We start from the raw sequence: 16123 nt of genomic DNA, 5'->3' as shown, positions 1-16123 counted from the left end.
CTCACCCTGGATGTAACTGGTCCACCTCCACCTCCTTCGTCCTGCTGATGTTGAGCTGAAGTCGGTTCTGGCTGCATCTCACAACAAAGCTCTCCACCAGTCATCTTCCTCATCATCATTGCTGATGCACCCGACTATGGAGGAGTTATCAGAAAACATTTGGATATGGCAGGATCCAGAATCATACTGTCTACACAAATCAGAAGTGTAGAAGGTAAAGAGGAATGGAGACGGAGCAGATCCTTGAGGCAGCCCAATAATTGCCTCATCAAAATTCAACTGACCTGGGTGAAAAGCAATCTACAGTTTTCATGGATGTGAAATCGGAACCAGAAATGAGTTTACAGTATTTCTACTGTAAAATCAAACATTTTAACATGGAAGTTATTGGAGATCGGCTCGCTTTTTGAGGCAGCATTCAGTGTTCAGTGAATGAGCTGCAGTTTCCCTTACTTCCACATTGGCTTCAGCCCAGAAGTTAGATTGTTTGCAGTTGGTTTGGACATTTTGGGTTTCTCTCCACAAGCTTCTCACAACATCTTTATGAAATATAGTCCCTTGGGCGTCTTGCTCACTCATGCCAGAGTATTACCTGTACATTTTCTAAATGACTGAGCTCAAAGGTTTGTGACGGTCTTTTCAAAACCTTCAAGTTGTTGTCCTTAAGCAACTTTTTTCTTAAATGGAATGTGTTATTGGGGTCAATAACTATTTGGTAAACCCATCCAGGCCCAAGCGTAAACTTTTTAGCCCTTTTATTACTCAGTTTATACATTGTCAGTGTGAAATAACGTCCTTGTTAAGCCGTCGCTGTTCCCCTTCCACAGCATGGTGGAACTATTTTAACTTAGAAAAACTGCATCTCTTTGTAAACTGTATGTCAAACTTGAATAAATGCTTGAATACTCATTCTTCCTGTAGAAACATGTATTATCCTAAAAAGGACCTCTTCTCCAAGAATACTTGTGAGTGATTGCAAGAGATTCCTCTTGCTCTTCTTCTTGAGTTCCTCCAGATGACTTCATACAGTTCAGTCATTATCTCGTATTTCTCTCCATTTGTTTCACACTTTTTTTTTTAAAGCACATTGCTTTGAGATTTCTGTACTCTCACTTTGACATCTTCTTTGAACTAATTGTACATTTTGCTTTAAAACATTCCCTTTGTGTTTTTACCTTCTCAATTTTTCCTAGAAAGTCTAATTTGAATATCACGTTTTGCAAGTATTTTTTATAAATGCAAATGACAGAGTCATTCTAACTTTACCTCTCATGGTTGAAAGATTCCATCATTTTATTCTTATAGATGATCTAAGAAAAACAATGTAATTGTTTTTGAGGCATTTTTCTAAAGCAAGGATGTTCAGTTGTCAAAAAACTGTAAATTCTCTTTCATTTCTTTGTCAGAACTATAGATTTTCCTCCATAGTAAAACAACTGAGAATCAATTTAGGGAACGGGAGAAGCATGTTACATTCATACCATTTTATACAACATTTTCAGTTATGCAAAGCATAAAGCACAAAAGACTTTGTGTTTTAATTTAATTACACCTCTATTGATCCACAGTTTCAGCAGTTCTGCATTATTATCATACAAATTATAACAGTGTTATAAAACAAAGGCTTAATGCATAGTCAAAATGAAGGTGCCAGCTAAATAAAATCCCTTTTTCACTTTAGTTGTTGCACAGCTTTACTAAAAAGGCCAATTCAAATCCCCAATACAAAATCACTGCTAATCTTTCAGTGTGTAACAGCGGTTGCCCGTGGATTCCATGTTGTTTAGCAGGAATGAAAAGTGTATATGTCACTAAATTTGTAGTTTGTATCATTGACTTTGGTGTGGGGCAAACTTTTGCTGGCCACAAGAGGTTCAGGGTTTATAGGTAATTCTGGACATTCACTCTCTTCTGGTTCATTGGCACTCAATGAAGTTGGAGATTCTGCATTGGAAACCGCGTTGCCAGTTTCTGAAAAATATGACCACGTATTTGACACACAACTAACAGAGGAAAATCCCTCAGTGGATGACGAGCACCCAGGAGAGTTGAAAGAGTCATGGCTGAGGTAGGAGGAGGCAGAGCAGCTGTAAGATGAACGTGGTTCATGGAGATTTAGTTTGGAGACGAGGGGTTTTCCCACTGTTACTGGCAGCCTTTCTTGTACCTCTTCATCCATGTTGGAATAGGTGTAATGGAGGCAGGCGGTGAATGTGAGGTCCCTCTATAAAAGGTAGTGAAGAGCAGAATACATTTATTTTTAGCTGACAAATAAAAATATATATATATATATTTTTTATTTATTTATTTATTTTTTTTAAACCTTCTCCATAGTGGAAAATTAAACATCTCTGATGGTTTGACAATATTTCATTGAAAATGGAAGATTTAAATTCTTTAAAATTCTTAAAAAATTATTTCTTCTCTAAATTGTATCAGGCACACTAAAACACTTAATTGACATCAATCTCAACATATAACTTAGCTTAAAATATTCAAAATAGTGGTTTTAGCTTAGTTTCTTACTGTAGCAAGTACATGTAAATGGTTTCCACATGGCATATAGACAGTATACTGTTCTGGTATCTCAGGGGGGTGAAATTTTAAAAGTGAAAACAAACAAAACTGTCCGACCTTGAGTCTGTGCAGGCTGCGGATGCGCGTGTAAAGACTGGCGGTTTCCGGACTGGGAAGTTCTTCTTGAATCAAAAGTAAGCAGCCGGCTTCCAGTAGAGAATCCTGATTACTCCTCTTTAGATCGACATCCACATCCTGTGAATGACAGCTTTTTTACAGCCCAGTACCATTTAAAATGCATTTTCTTTGTGCTTTAGATATGTACAGTTTACATACATTTCAATTTCAGTTGTATCTAAAATATTATATTTAATTAATTTTACTGACATTATAAGTAAATGGAGAAAATAAAAATCTGAAAGCCAAAAAAACTGAGAAATACAAGCCAGTGACAAATAAATATAGTCTTCACTGCAGTCTTTGTGTGTCTATTTCTTATCATGTACAGTTTTTCAGTGGCAGAACAGAATATTTTTATACACATGCTACAATGTCTCATCATTGTTTTCCTGCATGACGCAAAGCTGTTAACCTGGCCGACCATCCCAATTTGTGAAAATCTAAAGAAATGGGTTTGTATCGAAGAGGAAAAAACAAAACAGGTTTCCCAACCAGGCGACACAGTTGTGGGGTACGTACATATGAAAGACTGCCGTGAAGAAGTTTATATAACCCTCCACTGATAAAATAAGACGAGGAGCTATTTTTAATCTTATGCTTTCTGATGCTCTGATAAAAATCATGAGATTTTAACTGAACAGAAGGACTAGTCATAAGTTACAAAGAGCAACATATTTAACCGCACAATTCCGAGCGGGTGCAGGCAAGTCAGTCAGGCTTCGAAAGAGTAAACGTGTCCTCAGCAAGACGTATTTACCAATTCATGTGTTTTCTCTATTCTTCACAATAACAACATACTGTATGAACAAAAGTTCGTATCCCCTCTTTTAATCCTCTGCTTTTTTTGTAAAAAAAAAACAAACAAAAACACTTTTTTTTTTAAATCATCTGATTGTGGTGGATCTTTGTATTCGGCAAGGCCTCAGATGAGCAGTATCTAACCTTTGTCATGATGCAATCAAGTACTTATCAAGAATGAAGCCAAAAAGAAAACATCGTGTGGGCAAAACTAAGTGCCGTCTCGCAACTTCCATACGATATGAGAGGGCAAGTTGCAACCAGTTATCACTAATGATCATCTCCTGATGAACTGATTATCAGAGGGTGTGCAGACATTTACACAATGCCAAGAGGGAAAGACATAAACAATGGTCTTAGAGAAGTAATTGATGGCTCGACATCAATCTGGGTAAGTACAAGGTTGGGCAGATTTACATCTAACCCTGTTTACTTTCAATATATATATTTATTTTTTAATGTGTGATTTGTTTCTTATCCTTTATCTTATCTTTTATCTCTTATCTCTTTTATCCTGTAGTTTTTAATTTTAATTTTCTTGATCGATGTTTTATCTTTGTGTCTGTGAAGCGTCTTTGAGATCTTTTAAAAGCGGTCTATAAATACAATTTATTATATGTATATACAGGAAGAGAAGAAGAGCCAGCTACTGCAGGACGGTAAAGAGCAGAAGTCCGGCAAATCTTAATAGGCTATATATATATATATATATATATCATATATGTAGTTTAATAAAACGATTTAGGAAACTATCTGTGGACTTTGATTCTTTGAAACAAATATATTTACCGTTTGTTAGTGTACCATAGCCGAGCGAGCTGAGTGGACTAGAATATCCCCCGTTGCTAAGTCGTATCTCTGGTCCGTCCTAGTTACTGGAGAAGTCAACACTGTGTCCATTGCATAAGGATCTTATGGGACGGTAGTGATTGTTCCAGGTATTAGTCACACCCTCAGGTGTTAACAAGGAAACTGGCTTGTTAAAAACTACCAGGTTGCAACGGCTGCAGACGAGAGATTAAATAGTCCGCTCAGCCGCTCACCGGTGGCTTGTTATAAAACTAAGGATTTCAACTGAAAACACATTAAAGCATGAATAACTGATTTAATATTTATGTTTTTTGGTAAGTGACCATGGTATAAGCGGGGTAATGCCCTTCAAGGTCGACATTAACATAAATATATGGACTTCGCTTCGCGTCGGACGGTTCAGGCCCCCGCGTCGTCCATATATTTCTGATAATGTACACCTCGTCGGGCATTATCCCTATGTATATGACATCCAATTTAGAAACTAGTTCATAGAGAACATAAATCTACAGCTCTACTGTATGTCACAAGCAACAAGAGTTTGTGTCTGCATAATAGCGGTGAGCATACCTCAGGGAAGTCGATGAGCTCAGCAGAGCAGGAAACCACTTCCTCAGGTTTCTCAAGTATCCTAGTGTAGATGACCATGACGTTGGAGAACTCTGCTGCAAACCCAAGCTGAACCTTCACCCCACAGTCAAACTGCAGGCAAAGGCTCTCAGGTAGAACTAAGCAGAAAAGCGTTCATTAAGGAAACGGAAAGACAAAAATGCCAGCAACAATCACAGTGATCTACAAATATAATAATGCTTCTTATGATAGTTGTCATAAGAATACCATGAGCAACGGCCCATTGCAGGTTTCGAGCTGACTGGGATGCCGAACACTGAGAACCCTGTATCTGGTCAGTGAGGGAGCGTCTTTCACACAGATTGCTGCGTAGCTCCAGAGCCTGCCTCCCCTTTGTGATCTCACAGCGACCCATATCTGAAGAATACACAGCGTTGGTTAAGGTGAAGAATTACACAGGTGGGTAAGTTCTATGTGTTAAAGTGCTGAAGCATGACTGAATGGGATGTGACCAGAATCACAATCTCTTGTTTTATTTTTACTAAAAGTGTACTCGACCTTCAGCGACTCTGTCCAACATGACAGTGACTTTCTCATCTTTAGACACTCGCTGTTTAAGAAAGCTAATGAAGATGCCATTGGACACGTCTTCCCTCTTCACCTCATACGCTTCAGCATCAACACATCTATGCACAACAATTGACACACACAAGGGACATTTAGGAGTTAAAATCTAACGACATATGTTGATCAAAGCAACAGCTTGTACTGGCACAGCTGGAAAATGAAAATCAACTACTTACGTGGCATAACCGAACACTATATTTGCTGTTACTTTGAGCAGTCCAGGTTGTACAAGGACATCATCATTTGGGTTCCTTAAAGAGAAAAAAATATAAAAAGAGAATACCTGTGAAGTGTACAGCTGTTCTATGCTCAAAACTAAAATCCCAGAAATCCGAAAAGAGTTTCAAGAGGAGTTTCAAGGGGCCAGATTAAACTGGATTAAACCTCTGATTAATATGTGGTCTGTAACTTTTTCATACTAGATTGAAATACATGAATGATCTACATGAAAGGTAGGGATGTTTAAACACACTTCAAAATCCAGAGATCCAGTTAAAAATGGCCTGAGATACTAGAAGAATATGAAAAGATGACACATTTTAAATGATTCAACAGTTTACCCATAAACCTGAGATTAAGGGCGATGAAACAGATCACAGATTTAAATAAAAGAATTTAAAAACATTTAAGGAAAAAATGTTATGATGTGTAATTTCTTAAGATTTCAGGACAAAGCAAATGTTGATTGATCCCATCCTTAAAACACTCCTTGGGTTTAACAAAATGAATCCGTTAAAAGGACTAAGACTTCTTAAAGAAAAAAAATCTAAGAAGATTTACACAAATCAATACATGAAACTTCCTGTGGGATTATTGAAATTCTTATATATGGTTAGATTTTATTGCACCCAAACAAACATCCCATTTTGCCAGAGGGGATTATGTTAGAGAGCAATATATACTGAAAATGCACCAGTAATGTCCTTCTGGGTATAATTTCAGAAAATATTTAAAAAAAAGCATACTTTCTGCTTATAAATACGCATATTTCCCTATTAAAAAAAAACACTCATGATATTATTGATTGTGTCATGAACCCCACCACAATACAAAAGTGGATAAATATAGTCATTCATATTTATGAAATGGAAAGGGATATTTTTCCTCCCTATCTTAAGAAAATTCTGTCAATTACTGTATTTAAATGTTAAAATGTTTAAATGTTAAAACCAAATTTTATGTAGGTGGAATATGAATAATCATGCGTCTTAAACCTTCCTTTTTTACTTCTCCTCTACTCTCCTTCCTATCTCCCTCTGACAAGCCCTTGCTTATTTTTGTATGCAAACTCTATCTCTTCAAGAATGGACAAATTTCATATATTTTGTAACATAAATAAATAACTCAATTGATGGCAGATTATACTACATTATACTTGTCTGGGTATCTTTATTCTGTATTTTGAAAACACAGAATTTAAAAAAAGCAGATCATTCTCATTAAAGAAAAAAACTAAAGAAATAGCCATACCTTTTGCGGCACATGTCAAGGAGGAACACATTGAGTCCAGTCTCTTTCTCCTGCATCCCGCTGAGTATGTTCTGCACACACAAGCAGTGCTCTGAGGTGTAGGAGGATGGTGCATCAATAGGAACCATGAAACTGTTGCCGTAGTTCTCATAGCCATGACCAGCGAAATATAGCAGACCTATAGGGGCGATGAGCAGGAAAGATTTTGCAATCGAAGTTATAATATGATTGTGTGACATAAATGGATAAAGGACCCACCATACACTCCTTTGTCAAGCAGCAATAAAAACTCAGTGACAGCACTGTGCATCTCCTGCCAGTTGAGGTCGAGCAGGGACACCACCTTGAAGTCCATTTGCCTGAGATGGTTGGTTAGCTCGTGGACGTCAGAAATAGGGGCAGACAGCTGAGTGTGGTGGACATAGCTCATGTTGCCAATCAGGAGAGCAACTTTGTCTGTGGCTGTGTAGAAACAATATGGAACCATGAAATTCACTCACTTTAAATCTGCTGGTACTGTTTTAAATTTGCATGCATGAAAACTACCATAGAAACTTTTGGCTGGTGACTGCAAATTGGTAATCTGCTGGAGTTGTCTTTCCACTTCGGAGATTGGCCTGTGGACTTCCTGCGACTCTGACAATACAAATATAAAAAAATGAAATAGACTTGAACATCAAAAAAAAAAAAAACGTAACTGCATCATCTTACATCCAAAAGAGTGTTAATCCACAAATGATCAAACAATAGCCGCTCAAAGAAAGCACAGCCACTAACCAACCAACATCACAATTGAATGATCTGTTCTGTTTTTACAGAGGAACTACAACACTACTGTAATTTCTCTACTTCCTCCCATACCTAGACCACGATCAACTTCTACCCACGAGGCCTCTGTGATGGAACTGGGGCCTGCAGAAAAAACAAAAAAGAATAATCGCAGCCCAATACCCCAATCCAGCCCCGTTTAATAGTCAATGACCAGTTGCAATGTTGGAATACTTCATATTGTTATCATTTTAACATTGAGATTCTTGTGTTTTACTATTATTATTATTATTATTGTTTTTGATCTTCATGAAATTGCAAATAAAGCCTCTGGGTCTCACCAATAGTGACTGTTGCAATGTCGCTCCACACCTCCTGATACAAATTATAAACCTTACATTTGTACTCCCCTCTGTGCTCTGTGGTCAGACACGGGATCTGCAAAACATCAGCCGCATACAGTAAACTCATGCGTTCATCATCGGCAGAAAACACATAAAAACAGGCAAATAAAAATATTCCAATGACAATAAAAGAGTAAAAAGTGCTATTATGTGCCATATGGCATTCTGAACAGGTGGGTCTTTAGTTTGGCTTTGACCAGAGGTCGGTCCATGAGGGTCCGTAACTCAACGTGCTCCAGGGTTTGGGACCAGCGACTGTAAGAGACGATCAACGCACTTTTTAAACCTCGTCCATGGAACCTCTAACAAGTGTTGGCCTGATGAAGGCATTGTTCTGCTGGGTTGACGGGAACTGGAAAAATTATATAGATACGAAGGAATAAGGCGGTTTATAACACTAAAAACAAACAACAGGAGCTTAACATGGATTCTAAATTGAACTGGGGAAAGTGTAAAGAATACAGGACAGGAGTGACGGGGTTATGCTTCCGGGTTCTTGTCAGCAGGCGAGCAGCAGCAATATGTACAAGTTGCAAATGATGAAGTAAACTTAGGTTGATACCAAAATAAAGAGGTTTACAATAATCGAGCCAAGAACTCATGAAAGCATGTATGGCTTTCTCAGGGTCACCACAGCTCAGGAAGGGCTTGACTTGAGCTGCAAGAAAACTAAGTGAATTAATCCATTAACCACATTTTAAACTGTTATCAAATACCACACCCAGATTTCTGACTTCATGGTTAAAGTGAGGTGCAAGGGCATCAAGACCTGGGACAAGTGAAGACACTGTACTACCAGAGGACTTGGAAGGTGAAAATATAACGCATTCACTTATTAACTTTCATTTCATTTGACGTTTGAGACAGGTAAAATTTAATGTCATCTAGGCTAAGATGGAGAATGACCATAAAAATGGGACTATGTCACACATTTTGGTTCATTTTGATCTTTACACTTTTTTAGCTAACGTAATGTCTCTCCACAAGAAAAAAAAAACAACTCCTTCTATTTTCTGTGAAAAAGATGTATAATAATTTGATTTTTCTTATTCTTTCTAATACTCTAGCAAAAGCTTGTAAATCTTTGGACTTCTGCACTGATTTATGCATATATTGTTCTTTGATTTCCATCACCGCCAAAACCAGACACAGTCTGGAAAAATCCCAAATGAACTTTTGTCTTGAATAAGATGCAGTACAATATTATTGAGCTATTCCTCTGATACGTACAAGCTGCTTTTTGATGTTGTTCTTTCACCTTTTGTGCCAATTATTATATATTATCCATGACAATGAAGAGAAAAGAATTGTTTAGACTTCCTCCTCCTTGCTCTTCATTTCAATCCTGTTACGCTTCCTTCAATTTATTTGTCAGGATTTGGGTAATTTTTCTCATCTTTACTTGGGACTCTGGAACTCTAAATTGGCTGCTGAGGTATGTAAACATCTTTTCCATTGTCACAATTACTCAACATAACAGATGCTGAAAAGTAACAGACTGCAGTAGAAATCCTTGAAGCAGCAGAGGATCCAAACCAGTGCCGTAAAAGTGTTTCAGAGATCTGAGTTTTAATGGGAAAAAGGTGCAGCAGAAAATTCAAAGATGTTAAAAAAGGAAAACAAAGCACGGCCGAAACTACAGTAACAACCTTCACCAGTGCAGCACCTTTGTATGAATAAATACATCTATTGAACAGTTCTGGTGTCAACAAAGCAGAGTCACGTCACAGCTTTGTTTAAGTGAAGTCTTTTGGGATTCCCGTCCCCATCTCTCCTCGACATATGTTAGTTTTTGTTGCGACTCAGATAAAAATCTGACAAAATCTCAGTGAATTTCAAGGATTCAAAAACCTTTTGCGCAGCTTTATGTTTATAATCCAAGAATGTGTTCATGTTACTTCCGGTGATACTTTACACTTACCTTGAGTGTGTGTGTTTTTTGCAGGGGCAAGGACATTTTGTTGTGGTACCACTCATACTGGGCAGGGGGGTTGGCCTCTCCTCGGCACTGCAGAAGCAGAGTGTCCCCCTCGGATGCTTTCTGAGGCCGAGGCTGATGGGTGATGTGCACTTCGCTCACACAGCCTGAGATGACAAATATGAACTCAAACATTACATCACAAGCCATAAGATGAAGTTCAAGCAGGGGGAGAGAGGGAAACAGAGGGAGAGAGGGAAACAGAGGAGAGATACCTGGACTAGAGCCTGCAGAGTGGAGCAAACGAACATGAGCCCACTGGGAGAAGACGCATTTTTCTCCGTGATTGATTCTACAGATATAGTGACCCCGGTGGGCTGGACGTAAAGGACACAGAATCAGCTCTGGGGAACTCCCCGTTTCATCCAGAATCTAAAGATATAAAACAATCAATTGACAGATTTACCCCCCAAAAATGAACATGAATAATCTTGAGTTTTAAAATTAAGTCTTTTTATTATTTTTATAATACCACAGTCTGAAATGTTGGCTTTACCTCCTCTTTCCCTCTGAACCATTGGTAGCCGAGTCCAGGGGGTCCGGAGGCCGCGCAGGTCAGGACCACCCTGCTCCCGGCCGTGGCCTGCTGGGACTGTGGCTGCACGGTGATCCTGATCAGCTCCACCACTACAGCACACACACAATCACAGACAAGGAGCAGGTGTAGGCATGTAGCAGTAAAGGCTTGTTAAACAGACAGATATATCTGACGTGCACTAACTTGCAAATATGTTTACAGCACAAGGTAAAAGTGGTATAAAAAAAATCTACTGAATACATTTTATAGTGAAAAGATCTGAAAGTGCTTCACTATCATTGTTTTCAAAAATATTACAAATTTACAGCTGGTGTTTCAGGGCACAGTTATGGAAAATTATTTTACCTGATATGATAAGTTGAAATGTTTGTATTACAGACTTAACTTCACTTTGGACAGAAAGTGTCTGCATCCATCTTTACAGCGTGTGGTTAGACTCCAGAGACTTGCATATTAAAACAGCCATCAGTAAACTATACAGCCTCAAAATGAAAATAAAGCTCTGTTTCTTATAATACAGAATACATTCATGTGATAAAGAGAGTAAAATATCTTTCAATAATAAGATGTAGCTGTCATAATAAAGGATAAATGACATTTAATGAGACCCAGGAGATATAAAAGAGGGAAAAAATATACACATATATCTGGTCTTTCACAGGGTTTAGAATAGGATAAATACAGCCTCAGCTAAACAACACAACATGACATATTACATCATGTTATTTACCGACCAAAAACAAAACCAAAATGCAGAAACAGCATGTGGAAAAATGCATTACACACCCATGACTCAACAGCTTGTAGGTCCACAATAACTTCAAGTAATGGTTTTCTGAATGAAGTTATCGGTCTCTGAAAACATTGTGGAGGAAGTTTGAACCACTTGTATTTACAGCATTGATTAAATTCACTGAGGTGTGTGGGTATTTGTTTATGCACATCTGTCTTTAGCTCTGACAGTGTTTCAATCAGGTTGAGGTCTGGACTCTAACTGGGCCACTGCAAGCACCTTGATACTTTTATTTTATTTTGCCAGATGCATTGGAGCATGATGCATTGGAGCTGTTCCTAGGACTGTGTTCTTTTGTTTCTCCAGCCTCCCAGCATGGAGGTCACAGCTCCAAGTGCTTCAACTACGACGGGCACAACTGTTGCTTCTATTTTCCACATCTTTTCCAGTTCTAACTTAATCCTTGATATTTGTCAGCTTATTTTGTTTCTTCATATTGATGTTGCTATCACTTGGGATTGTTACATCTATCGCTGCCTAATTATTCTAGAGTTTGTTGACCACCACAGTGTCCAGTTGGTTAGCCATCACCAGTTTATCAGTCTGCTTTTGAAAGTTCTACAGGATCTTTGCTTTTTCATTCTCCACCACTCTTTAAGGTATCTTGCATCTTGACCTTGGGACTTCCAATACATACATACTACACTATTGCTGCTACTTGAAGCTGGGGCTCCATGAACCTTTGATGAAGGCTCTGTCACTACTGGTAGTTAGTGCTACTTCCAGTTGTGGCTGTGCTCATGTGTGGAGCCATGGAGCCATGATGCTTGATGAGAGTTCCCATTTTTTTAGCAGCGACAGGTTACTAGCCAGTAGTTGATTTCTGGGGTCCTTCATGGCAGCTGGTTAACTTGTGCTGCACCACAATCACATCTTCTTATCTCTAAGTCTTATCAAGAGATCACATAAGTTCAAGCTCCAGCCTGGTTTTGGTTTTGCCTCTCAGGTCTCAGGTAGTTCTCCAAGTTCTCCAAGGGTGGAGAGGATATTTCCCCCCTGACTTGTCGTCTTGTCTCCCTCTGTCTCTAGTATCGTTGTTGTACCTCATCAATCTCTAGTTGGGATAACAAGTTCTGCTTCTAGATCTTGCAACACTGGGCCACAAGGTCTTTCTTGGTTAACTTAGATCTTGGGTTTCAAAGAATCCAAAGGTCCCACATCATTTGCATGTAACCTGTCAGCGGGGATTCCGATGGTCCTCAGTTTTCAGCCAACTTGCGATAGCTACTTCCAGCAGGATAATGGACCATATCACAAAGACAATGAGTTCACTGTACTCCGATGGCCTCCAAAGCCACCTGATCTCAATAGCACAGGGCACCTGTGGGCTGTCGGGGAACATGAGATGCGCAGCCGACAAATCTGCTGCGACTGTGTGACGCTACCAAGCCAATATGGACCAAAATATCTGAGGAATGTTTCCAATTTTTTTTTTTGCATTTTTGTGAGTTATTCTCTACCTGTGGTGGCGAGGAACTGCGCAGCTTCCTGGTGCTCCATCTTCTTCAGGCAGTGCAGGAGGAAGTCCAGGGTGCAGCAGCGGTCCGCCAGCCAGGCCAGCAGGCAGCGCGCCGGGCTGCCCGAGGCGCTCAGCACCTGGAGTGAGCAGCTGGTCAGCTCCTTCTCACTGAAATGGGGAACAGTTCAAAAAGCTGTATTGTTAGTAAATGTCAACACATACACAACCCCTAACATGCTGGGTGATGTCAAAACACTCGGTTGTTCCGTTGCAGAAGTGAAAACCTTCTGGGAAAACCACTTGAAACTTAAAACTGACCTCAAAACCCACTTTTACTCATTGGCTTTTAACCCAGTATGAGACCTCGCTCTGTTTTTAGTGGTTTTATGTAATTTTATTCGTTTATTTAATTGTTTTTATTGTCTTTTGCTGTTGATTGTTTGTCCTCTTATGTACAACACTTTGTTTCAGCTGTGGTTGTTTTAAAGCGCTTTATAAATAAAGTTGAGTTGAGTTGAGAGGAGAGGGATAAAAACACACCGTGTTTGATAATGCTTGATGTCACGACAGAATTGAGTACGTTAAAATTATGGTTCACTGATAACAAATTATCATTAAACATGAGTAAGACAAAAATTATGTATTTTGGTAATTGGAGAAGTGATATGCAAATAAAAGTTGAATTGGATGGCAGCGATATTGAAAGAGTAAACGAAATCAGATTTCTTGCAGTAATAATGGATGATCAAATTAGCTGGAAATCTCATATTAAGCATGTACAAAACAAAGTTTCAAAGAGCATTGCAGTACTTAACAGAGCAAAACAGGTTTTGGATTACAGGGCCCTTCATATTCTTTATCGTTCACTAGTTCCTCCATATTTCACTTACTATGCAGAAATTTGGGACAATAACTATAAAACCAGGTTACATTCATTACTCACACTTCAAAAGAGAGCAATACGATACATTCATAAGGCTGGATATTGAGATCACACTAACTCACTATTCTTACAGTCTAAAGTACTAAAACGTATGGATTTAGTGGCATTTCAAACTGCACAAGTAATGTTTAAAGCAAAAAAATCATTCACTACCGGATAACATTCAGAAATTATTCATTGGGAGGGAAGGGGGTTATAATTTAAGGGGTAACCTAAACTTCAAATCTTTATTTGTGCGTACAACAAAAAGAAGTTTTTGTGTATAAGTTTGTGGAATTAAACTGTGGAATGGTTTGAATTTGGAGTTAAAAGTAAAAGAATAAGATAAGATAAGATAAGATAAGATAAGATAATCCTTTAATAGTCCCACAGAGGGGAAATTTGCAGTTTACAGCAGCAAAGGGGATAGTGCAAAAACAAGAGGCATCAATAGAAAGTACAAACATAAAACAATTTAAGAAGAAATATAAAGAAATAGTTTATTTGAGGTATACAAGTGAAAACTGTGTTTAAAGATCACCAGCTGTGTGTTCTGCTATTTCGTCATGTTGTCTTTGTATGTTTATATACTTAGATATACGTATTATTTTTATATCATAGTTATATTTATATCATAGTTATATTATATTTATGATAGAGCCTACATCTGGTATTAAACAGGTTATTTTTGTAAAAATGGTATATATTTATACAAATTAGTGTATAGTATAAAAAGTAAATACAGAAATATAATTTATGTTTAGTTGTGGAAAGGGGGTGGGATTACCGGTAAATAAATTTACACTTCCCCCAACTCCTTTTCGAACATGTAACTGAAATATGTGTTTTGATATAGTTTTTTTTTCTTTATGTGGTGGAATGCACACCTGTATTTGTTTTCTTATCTTTTTTCTTGTTTTTCATACATGTTCGAAATAAACAAAACGAACGAACGAACACCGTGACGCCTTCGCGGTCTCTTACCTGCATCGGAATTGTGAGTGCTCGGCCGCCGCGGCCGCCAGCTGTCTCCAGCCGCAAGTGGGGTTGTCCAGCATCTTTGACAACTTGTTTAAGATTTCTTCCTTCAAAGTGCCAATGTTCATTTTCCACTCGTCCATCTTCGTATCTGTCACCACCAACTTAATAAATAAAAGTCACACGGGGTTCAAAGTGAAACTGTAGGATTCCTCTCTTTCACCGCCCCACGCACCAGCCGGGTCTTCCCCTACGAGCCGGGGCTGCGCAGTTACAACGATGCACTGATTGTTAAGTGAAACGTACCACCTTTGCGCAATACTATAAAGGCTGATTTATGGTTCCGCGTTACACCAACGCAGAGCCTACGGCGCGGCGACGCACACCGTACGGTGTGCGTCGCCGCGTACCTACGCCGTAGGCTACGCCGTCTACATATGCCGCGTTCCATTTGTCCTCGGAAGTGGGAATTTCCCAGTTCCCAGTCGGAAATTTCAACTGGAACGCCCCTCGAAGTGGGATTTCCCACTGGGAAAGTGGGAGAGTCTTCACCACCCCCGAGTTCACATTCCAAGATGGCTGCCCCGGTTGTAAACAGTCGAAGAGTGCTCTGTAATAATTCCCAGCACTTCATTCTAGTTTTGGTCACACTAAATCAGCCGTGTACAAGTATTGTTCGGCATATATATGCTGCTATAGTGTAATTTACATTTTTCATGTGGTATATGCGAACTACAAACTTGTTTTCCTACTTTGTAACTGGAACGCTGATAACTCGGCTATGACGTCATTCCCAGTACCGAGTTCCGACTTCCGAGGTAAATGGAACGCAGCATTTTAAACACAACACCGGGCTTCCCCGCATGCAAAATGTATAGAAATCTTCCTGGAACCGAAAGAAGAAGAAAACACGCTGAAAGGGATCATTCATCTTTTTGATAAGATGGAGTCATTTAAAAGGAAAAGCGGAAGATAAAACGATAAATTGGAGTTATAACAAACACTAAAAGATGGATTTACAGCTGAACTACGGCGCTTCCGCCATGAGCGCCTACTGCAGCATTAACATGCACCAGCCTCGTGAGGAAAACTCACCTCCTTCACAAACAGCGCGAGCTGGTGTTTCGATATGAGATCCAGAGTGAGTGGCACAAGTGACCTTTACGTTACTGAGACAACTGATGAACATTACACAATCTCTCCTCCAATCTTGCTCGATTTAGTTCCCCAGATGATTTGCTTCTCATTTCGGTTCCTCATTTGTGCCATCACCAGCACGCACGTGGATTTGCATGAAGCGTTGTCATGGAA

The 16123-nt window shown here is 39.0% G+C and overlaps 1 protein-coding gene across 1 annotated transcript; it reads right to left on the bottom strand.

The window, feature by feature from the left end:
• Positions 1-1290: 1290 nt before the first annotated feature.
• malt2 (MALT paracaspase 2) lies at positions 1291-16072 on the bottom strand. Its single transcript, XM_061737132.1, has 17 exons — positions 15908-16072; positions 14819-14976; positions 12914-13080; positions 10619-10749; positions 10338-10494; positions 10066-10229; positions 8082-8178; positions 7834-7884; positions 7519-7608; positions 7231-7434; positions 6973-7150; positions 5679-5753; positions 5434-5561; positions 5143-5292; positions 4876-5033; positions 2635-2772; positions 1291-2224 (listed from the first exon to the last, which is right to left on the bottom strand). The coding sequence occupies exons 2-17, from the start codon at positions 14953-14955 to the stop codon at positions 1784-1786; spliced, it is 2466 nt and encodes an 821-aa protein (XP_061593116.1). The 5' UTR covers positions 14956-14976; positions 15908-16072; the 3' UTR covers positions 1291-1783.
• Positions 16073-16123: the final 51 nt, after the last annotated feature.

This window comes from Cololabis saira, chromosome 13 (genome assembly GCF_033807715.1).
Source record: "Cololabis saira isolate AMF1-May2022 chromosome 13, fColSai1.1, whole genome shotgun sequence".
NCBI classification, from domain to species: domain Eukaryota; kingdom Metazoa; phylum Chordata; class Actinopteri; order Beloniformes; family Belonidae; genus Cololabis; species Cololabis saira.
The sequence above is the reverse complement of the archived record's forward strand: the minus strand, read 5'-3'. Positions and strand labels throughout refer to the sequence as shown.